This window comes from Bison bison, unplaced genomic scaffold (assembly GCF_000754665.1).
Source record: "Bison bison bison isolate TAMUID 2011002044 unplaced genomic scaffold, Bison_UMD1.0 scf7180017863415, whole genome shotgun sequence".
Classification (NCBI taxonomy): domain Eukaryota; kingdom Metazoa; phylum Chordata; class Mammalia; order Artiodactyla; family Bovidae; genus Bison; species Bison bison.
In genome coordinates, this window is record NW_011493987.1 from 108,108 (window position 1) to 117,696 (window position 9,589).

At 47.7% G+C, this 9,589-nt stretch overlaps 1 protein-coding gene across 2 annotated transcripts in view; it reads left to right on the forward strand.

The window, feature by feature from the left end:
• NFKBIL1 (nuclear factor of kappa light polypeptide gene enhancer in B-cells inhibitor-like 1) overlaps positions 1 to 7,391 on the forward strand; it is a 10,812-nt gene extending 3,421 nt beyond the window's left edge. For both annotated transcript variants that reach the window (XM_010833291.1, XM_010833290.1), the window contains exons 3-4: positions 6,267 to 6,488; positions 6,613 to 7,391. In XM_010833291.1, coding sequence (XP_010831593.1) covers positions 6,267 to 6,488; positions 6,613 to 7,199 — 809 coding nt within the window. In that variant the 3' untranslated portion in view covers positions 7,200 to 7,391. The remainder of the gene's footprint in view (positions 1 to 6,266; positions 6,489 to 6,612) is intronic.
• Positions 7,392 to 9,589: the final 2,198 nt, after the last annotated feature.

The following is a 9,589-nucleotide window of genomic DNA, read 5'->3' on the forward strand; positions in this document are numbered from 1 at the left end:
CTGGATACCATGATCTTAGTTTTCTGAATGTTGAGTTTTAAGCCAACTTTTTCACTCTCCTCTTTCACTTTCATCAAGAGGCTCTTTAGTTCTTCTTCACTTTCTGCCATAAGAGTGGTGTCATCTGCATGTCTGAGGTTATTGCTGTTTTTCCCAGCAGTCTTGATTCCAACTTGTGCTTCATCCAGCCCAGCGTTTCTCATGATGTACTCTACATGTAAGTTAAATAAGCAGGGTGACCATCTATAGCCTTGACGTACTCCTTTTCCTATTTGGAACCAGTCTGTTGTTCCATGTCCGGTTCTAACTTTTGCTTCCTGACCTGCATACAGGATTCTCAAGAGGCAGGTCAGGTGGTCTGGTACTCCCATCTCTTTCAGAATTTTCCACAGTTTGTTGTGATAAGCACATGCTAAGCACTCTAGCCATTGTTCCTGTGGGTATTAATAGATCCATACTCCTTTACCCACAGTTCTGAAACTCAGAAACACTCTGAGAACCGTATTTTTTCATCAACCTGCCACCAAACTCATTTGGTGACAAAAATCTAACCTAAACTGAAGCTAATCTATTTATGATATGCTGTTATCCTACTGATGTCAATATTCATACATTTCACTGCAGAAACAGTCACATGTTTGGTTACCAGGGCTAGCCTAGCCATGCTCTCCCAGACTACCTGATATACAGTGTACCATTGTCCCTTGGTATCTGAGAGGGATTGGTTCTAGAACCCCCCACTCCCAGGATACCCAAATCCACAGGTGCTCAAGTCCCTTTTATGAAATGGTGTGGTGTTTGCATATAACCCATGCACTGTCTTCCTGTAGATTACTTAACATACTTAATCCAATGGAAATGTTACGTAGATAGTTGTAGGCAAACTGCAAATTAAGTTTTGGCTTTTGGAACTTGATGGAATTTTTTTTTCCCCTGAATATTTTAGGTCTATGGTTGGTTGACTCTGCAGATGTGGAACCTGAGAATATGGAGGGTCAACTATATGTACTTTCAGATCAGCTCTTATCAAATCCCCCAAATATCTGCATTCTGAAAAGCCTTTGATATTGATGAGGGCTTGTTGATACTGTAGTGGCAGTGGAGGCAGCTCAGAAGAGGTACAACTCTCCCTAAGAAAATAACAGGTGCAACGCCATTTCCCCTTTTAGAAACTTTCCTTCTAGAATAAGAACATTAGATGAAAATCTCTTGGTGGATGAGCAATCTGAACTCAGTTTGATTGCTATTGTCATCCCCCCCAGCTCCCCAAGAATGTACAGGAACCTCACCCACACCCTGAAACCTCCCCCCATATAGTCATAAATCCCCTATTGTTTAGTTCCCCTAACATAGTGAGATAGGCTGACCTATTCAGATATTTTTTAACTTAAAGAGAGGAGGTTTACAAAGTGCAGGCACCCAACTTGACAGTTGACACTGTATATGACAACAGAGCAGAATGCCCTGAGGCAGACCTCAGATCCCATCAAGTTCCAGCCCTGGCACTTAATGGGCTGTGTCAAGCCCTCTCCAGTTTAGCCTGCGTGAACCTAATTTGCTTCTCTAGAATGGAGGTTGTGGCAAGTGAGGCAAGCACTTGGTGCAGTTTTGGTATTCACTAGATGATAAGTCAGAGAAGGCAATGGCAACCCACTCCAGTACTCTTGCCTGGAAAATCCCATGGACGGAGGAGCCTGGTACACTGCAGTCCATGAGGTCACTAAGAGTCTGACACGACTGAGCGACTTCACTTTCACTTTTCACTTTCATGCATTAGAGAAGGAAATGGCAACCCACTCCAGTGTTCTTGCCTGGAGAATCCCAGGGACAGGGGAGCCTGGTGGGCTGCCGTCTATGGGGTCGCACAGAGTTGGACACGACTGAAGCGACTTAGCAGCAGCAGCAGGTGATTAGTAGGGCTTCCTTAGTGGTCAGCAGTAAAGAATCCACCTGCAGTGCAGGAGATGTGGGTTTGATCCGTGGATCGGGAAGATTCCCTGGAGAAGAAAATGGCAACCCACTCCAGTATTCTCCAGAAAACCCCACAGACACAGGAGCCTGTTGGGTTAGAGTCCATGGGGTCACAAAAAGTCAGATAGGACTTAGTGACTAAACAACAACAAAAGATGAGAAGTACTATTATTTTTATTCTTTTATTACTCAGTTAAGGCTTCTTTAGTGACAGAAATGTCTCTTACAGTAGGTGCTTCCTTCATTATATTGAATTCTAAGAAACATGTGAGATTGATAATTATGGTTCCATTTAAGGATGAGGAAAGCAGGGCCCAGAAACTTCAGGACCTTGCTGAAATTTCACCTACACTCAGGTCACTCCCAGGCCCTCAGGCTTTCCTTCCTCCTGGTCCCCTGCCATCCTCACCACCAGGTGGCCTTCTAACTCCTTGGTAAGAAGGCCCATCTCTAGGGACCATTCTGCCTTAAAATCCAGGTATTTTCTTTGAACAGATGAAATGACCCAGAATTTTCTGGGGGAGGGTGGATTTCCCTTCAGTTCCCATGGTGGGTCCAAGGGATGTGTCAGTTCATTCTGAATTGGCTGGGCTGGGTTGTCACACCCAGTGAGATACCAGTGAATGGCCACTACCTTTGAGGCTTTTAGTAACACCTCCTAGGAAGGTGGTCTTAGCTGTCAGAGACCCCTGTATAAACACACCTTAATCCAACAATAGCCATTCTCTGCCTTCAGCAAGAATGAGTGAACGATGACAAACAGGGTCGTTTTGTCACCATCTTTGCAAAAAGAATAAGTCCAAAGCCAGCTTGATTTTTTGTTTTTATCTCCTGAGTGTAGCATTCACTGCACCTCTGCCCTGTGCCAGCACAGTATGAGACATTTCCCATCCATTACCTACTTTGATCTGCTCAGTAGAAGTAGGCTGTGGCCCTGCTTTACAGATGACTGAGCCATCCGGTTTATGTTCCCTTTGCCTTTCCAACTTAACCTCCCACGGCACACCCACAAACCTGAGACTCCTGCTCCGTGACTCTGTCTTCAGTGACCCCAAACCTGTTTTCAACAAGCATGCCTGTCTTTTATCTGCCTCTTGCCTGTCGCCTTCCTGCCGCCCTAGTAAGTTTTCCACCTTGCTAAGTTATTCTCCCTTCACAACCCAATGTAGGCCCCCACCTCCTTCTAGAAGCCCTCTCCAACCAGCTCGCCCACTGTTACCTTTTCTTCCTCTGCATATCAATCATCACTGAATATAAACTTCTGATCTGGCATTTTTTAAAAGTGTTCTGTACCAATTAGTATCAACATCTCATTAAGACAGAAATCGTGTCTCGTTTGGGGGAGAAGAACAGCGCTTCTATCACTAAGATGAAGAACGTGTTTATGCCACAAAGCTTTTTTTCACATTTATTTTTCCCAGTATAAAAGTACAACATATGAATTAAAGAACATTGGGAAAAGTTGATCTATACTGTTAAATTGTCAGTAAATTTGGTGTTTCAAATAACTGGAGAGGGTGGTGGTGAACTATTTAATAAATGATAACCAGACCATTTGTCTTCTCTGGAGAAAAATAGTCTTACCTTACACCCGACTCAAAAGTAAATTACAGCAGATTAAACATCTAAATGCGACAGGAAGGACTCAAATTCATGAGAGGGTTTTCTCTGGGGGATAAAACTTGGAAGACAGTATCAAAGAAAACTTTAGTTTTATCTCTGATGGTTTTTTTTTTAATAAAATTATTTTGCAAAAATGAAAATACATTCACATACTTTGTGGTAGGAATAGGTTGCTTATCATACTATACTTGGTACTTTTTTCTGGTTTTGAAAAAAATTTTTTTTCTAGGAATAAATATAGTAGGAAAAAACACAAGGGCATAATCTTGGAGTGGAGAAAAACCCTCCTAAGAATGAAATAAAGTCAAAAGCTGTAAGTTGAAAATAGACACAGATTTAATGACAAAAACTTTGAAAAGATAGAGGAAAATATTTACAGTATATGTGAAATAAACACAAAGGATGGGTATCCATATTATATAAATAACTCTCATATCTATCTGTATATTATCCAGGGGAAAAGTAGACAAAGAATATGAATATGAAAAACTTTCATTAATAAAGTCTTTTTTTTAATCTATCAGATGGGCAAAATTTAAAGGGTTGGTGATATTCAGATTTGATAAAGGACTTGACAGGCACTCATATATTCTTTTTTTAAATATTTTGATAATTACCTAGTTTATTTCAAGAATAATTGAATAATATTCCTTATCACATATAAAAAGTTTCCTGAACGTGATAAAACTATAATTTCATTAGGTACTCCTATTTTCTTGATGGGGTATACCTTGGCACAAATTTTTTTGAAAGCAATTTGGCAAAATTGCACATTTTGTTTACTCAGAAATTCCCCTTCTGAGAATCTACCCCACAGAAGTACTGTAAGGAGTCCACAAACACATATGTGTAAGACTGATCATTTTTGGAAACAAAGTCTTTCTATTGGGGGTGGGAAGGTTTGTTTGATATACACAATGGAACACTACACACTCACAAAAAAGAATGAGGTAGGCTATGTATACTCCTGTGGAAATTATAAATGAACTGCTAAATGAAAAAAGAAAGCTACCAAACAACATGTAACTCTTGAAAAGAAATTGTCATGCATATGTGTTTATATACACCAAGACAGGACTGAAAAGGGACCACACCTAGCTGTTAACAGTGATTAAATTTATTCTTCAATCTTTAAAAAGAAAAGAAAATTTCATATTAGTTATGTCCCTTTCACATTAAAATATCAGCTAGGACTTGGAGGGAAAGCTACTCATAGTCTACCACCCTGAAACTAGAGTTTTTACATATTTCTTTCAAATCTGTTTTTCAACCATTGATTTGGTCTCTTTTCACACAATTGTGATTGGATCCTATATACAGTTTTGCAGCCTGCTTTTTCCCCACACCAACATAATCTTTAGTGGCTATTTAATATTCTATACCAGATTTTACTCATAGTGTTTTATAGTTGGAGGGCTTACCCCTTCAAACCTATGAATTTTAAAACCTCCCATGCAAACCTGAGCACCCACCAACCCTCACACCTGCTGTGAGCCCTGGTGAGAAATAAGCTGTTGAAAGACAAGGCCAGTTGCTGGGTGGGACAAGTTAGGAGGACTTGTGACAGGTCACATCAGTACTAAAGAGAAGTTTCCCCGACCCCTCATCCTGATGTGGTTTGCGTTGAGTGACACTCGAGTGTGCCAGGAGATGGGTAGGGGGCAGTGGGCCTTGGCCAGCCAAGGCTGGACCCATTCTATCTTGTGCCTTCCTGGTACTGACAGGACGGCCCTTCCTCTGTCCCATCGTTTTGCCGGGCAGCCACTATGTTCTAGCATCAGTGAATAAAGATTGAAAGACTGCCTGCCGGCCCACTTCCTCCTGCCCTAGGGAGAAAAAGTAGGTCTACAGGAAGGGAGGGTGGCTTGCTCACCTTCCTCTGTCCTGGGAGTGCAGGGGGGGCTGGTGGCTGTGGCAGGGGGCACTGGTAGGTGCAGTGTTGGCACTCAGCTGACAATGGAGCAGGTGCGTTGAGGTCAGGACTCAGGAAGATGGGCGCTCAGGCATGTCAGTCCCTTTCCCGGTTTCCCCCAGCCTCCTGTCAGCCAGGTTGGGACCTTCTGTCTCAACCCCTTTCCCCTGCCTTAGGTCGGCAGTCATTTGGAAAGAGTTTGCCCTGCTGCTGGGAACATTTCAGTGGCTTAAATTCATTATTGGACTACCTCTCCATTACCCTCTCAGCATCCCCTGGCTAAGGCTGGCTGAGAGATTTCCCTGAGAATATTTATTTTTCTCAGCTTACTGAAAAGTGATATAAAAAGAAAAATATTATGTATTTGTATATTTATAATGGTACAGATCAGGGTGTTCAGATATTCTATATAGGATATAGTTTTGGATGAGAAACACAATAAAAAGTACAAAGTAACGGTATTTTTCAAGCCAAAAAATGGAATATACAGTCAAAGGGAGGCAAGCTAGAAAATATTTGATGTAGTGGAGCTCCCAGGACACCAAATTGGTCTGCAAAGACAGAATATTTTAAACCACCACACTTATTCATGATGTAAAGTATCAATAAGTATTTGTCAGTGACAATGGTTGCCTAGTACCCAGGAGGCATCCGTGTGGGCAACGCTTCCATTGCTCTAAGACCAAGGGAGTGAGTGACCTGCAGATTCAAGATGGCGGCCCTCCCAGCTAATTTGTGCTCACTGCTGTCCCGTCAACAGCCTACACGGATTTCTTCCTGCCACTGCTGAGTCGCTGTCCTTCTGCCATGGGAATAAAGAATAAGGATGGGGAGACCCCAGGGCAGATTCTGGGCTGGGGACCCCCCTGGGATTCTGCTGAGGAGGAGGAGGAAGATGAGGCCTCTAAGGAACGGGAATGGAGACAGAAGCTGCAGGGAGAGCTGGAGGACGAGTGGCAGGAGGTCATCGGGAGATTTGAAGGTAAGGATGCCATTTCCATCCACAGCTGCCCTTCCCCACTGGCTTCCTGTGCTCCCTTCTCCCGAGCTGCCCATCACCTCCTCACAGCCTCTCCGAGACCACCCCCACCTGCCCTCCCAAACAGATGATGCTTCCCATGAGACCCAGGAACCCGAGTCCTTCTCAGCCTGGTCAGATCGCATGGCCCGGGAACATGCCCAGAAGCACCAGCAGCAGCGGCGTGAGGCAGAGGGAGCCTGCCGACCCCCACGGGCTGAGGGCTCCGGACACAGCTGGCGGCAGCAGGAGGAGCAGCGGCTCTTCCGAGAGCGAGCCCGGGCCAAAGAGGAGGAACTGCGTGAGAGCCGAGCCCGGAGGGCGCAGGAGGCGCTCAGGGATCGCGCTCCGGAGCCGGCCAGAGCTGGGCCCCGGGCAGAGCACCCCAGAGGCGCAGGGCGGGGCAGACTCTGGCGCTTTGGTGATGTGCCTTGGCCCTGCCCTGGGGGAGGGGACCCAGAAGCCATGGCTGCAGCACTGGTGGCCAGGGGTCCCCCCTTGGAGGAACAGGGGGCTCTGAGGAGGTACTTGAGGGTCCAGCAGGTGCGCTGGCACCCTGACCGCTTCCTGCAGCGATTCCGAAGCCAGATTGAGACCTGGGAGCTGGGCCGAGTGATGGGAGCTGTGACAGCCCTTTCTCAGGCCCTGAATCGCCACGCGGAGGCCCTCAAGTGACGCTGAGGGGAGAGCGAGAAACTGCAGGAAGGGCAGGACAGTAGGAAGGTTAAGGTCAGGAGGCCAGTACTGAAGGGCAGAGGATATGGGGTGGGAGCAAAACTGGTAATGAGTGGGGGTGGGGGGATGCGGGCCACCACCCTGCTCCTTGGCTCTGCCATTTCCTAATAAGACCTGGTTCCACGTTGCACACCCGGTGTCTCCTCTGCCTTTTTCCATCACTGTGGTTTTCATCACCCATGACTTCTCATTTCCCACTCCACATGCCAAAACCCGCAGCTCCTATACCCCTGCACCATGCGGGCACACACCGGGGCCCTCTGCTGCAGACTAGAAGCCCCCTGCCCACCCGCCCACAAGGGCGGCGCTAAGAGGACCCAGCTTGTCTGCCCTCCAGTCTCTCCACTTCCTATGCTGGGCTCCTCTCCATTCTTCAGTCAGTGGTTGGAGAAATAGATGTGAACAGAGGCAAAAAGGGGAACAAAGCTAGTTTCCCTCCCCTCCCCAGCCGGAACCACATCCTCCTCCCCACTTAACACCCTCTTCCCCCAACACAGGGCTTTCCCTCTGCTGAGTCACTGAATGATCTGAATTGGGGGCGCCTGGAGTTGGGGGACCATGAGAATGTGGTGGGAGGATGGGGGATAGAAGCAGAAAGGAGAGGGGAAGAGCCCTTGTGGGGGAGTGGAATTTCGGTTACTAAAATTAGGAGCAGGGGAAGGAGGCGGAAAGAGCCAAATTATGTAACCTGGGTTGTCTGCTCTTGGGCAACCAGAGATCCACACCCGAGGCCATCAGTCCCCTCGGGCTTCTCAGTCCTGACTCTCCTCCTCCAGGGCTCCAGTTCTCAACTCCTCCAGCCAGCTTCTGCCCCGATCCTAAACCTGGGCTCCATCTCTGGGCAGCCCCGTCTTGGCCTTCCAGATAAATGTCCCCTTTTCCTGAGGTTAAGGAAAAGGTCCTGGTGGGTGGTGGGAGAGGGTATAGGGTTCCTAAGGCGGGAGGGTAGGGGGAGCACCATCTCTTCCACTCTTCAAACTCGGTCTCCTCTTCAGCTCCCTTGAACTAGGGTAGGAAGTTGCAGACAGCTCCGCACCCTACACCACCGGTGGGATCCCACAGTACTGGCAGGACACAGCAGGAACTCAGGGGCAGGACTCAGGAGAATACGGGCATGCGCCGGCACGTGCGCAGTCCACACATGTCTGCATCAGAGAATGTTGTGAATCAGAACTTATTTTTCAGGTTTGGAATGGAATGCCGGTCTACACAGGAGAATCCCAGGTGTGGAAGCAGAGGGTGATGGGGGACAGGGAGGGAAAGTCTCTGGAAGCATGGGCACACTAGGTGGGTGTGAGACCCTCGGTGAAGACCAGAGAGCCAACAGGCCCCAGGTCTCCCAGGACCCGGCAGATGTTCAGGGGGCAGGAGGAGGGAGGGCTGATGAGAAAGATCCTGTGAGAGGAAGCTGCCGTGATTCAGAGAAGAGACTGAGCTGTGAGCAACCCAAGCGTCCGGTTCCTCTCACAGGCCGGAGACTTCGGAAGTAACATGCAAAGAACTCAAGTTCGAAGTGGCGGGGGGGGAGTTGGGGTTAGGATCTTTAAGCTGGGGCTGGAGAAGTGAGCAACAGAAAACACTGGTGTCCAAATTTGTTCCTTCACCCAGGAGACAGTCTGGTTTTTAAGCACATCATTGGCCCTTCTGTGAGAGTCACGTAAAACCAAAGCAAAATAAGTCCCACTCTCTGGCCCCCCGACCTCCCTCTTTTCAACGTCTCTCCCTGGTGTCTGGCCCCCAGCCCGGTTGGGGGTTCCCCTGAGATGAGGGCTGCTCACTTTCTCTGACCACACGGTTTCCGCTTCTGTGTCTCTTATTTCCTAAGCTGATAAAAATACTGAGCCCTAGAGGCCTTGGCTTCCTCTGACCCCCTGGGGCCAGGCAGCAGGCATCCTGTCTTCCACAGTTGGGGTGGGGAGGGGAAGCAGGGATCCCCAAGGGGTGACTCAGAGCCTTCTGTGCAACCCTGGGGACATGGACATGTGCAGCCTTGCTCTAGAACTGGAACGAGGAATTGCTTCTCAGTTGAGGGTGCACTGGGTCTCAGATAGAGACATGGGGTTGGGAATGAGACTGATGAGATTGAAGAGGGTCCCTTGGGAGATTGGGGTTGGGGCAGGTCTGGTTAAGTCAGGAAAGGCGTGTGGGAGGGACTGTCCTCACTGCAGTTCAGCTGAGCATCAAGTAGCCCAAAGATAAATGCAAACTGCTTCAAATTTGCTGTCCAGTAGGGGAGGCAGACCTAATCAACTGATTCAAGGCATGCTGAGTGAACTAGATAGAGTAAGGTATGGTGGGTGTAGAAGGTGGGGGGGTGGGGCGGGGGGGGG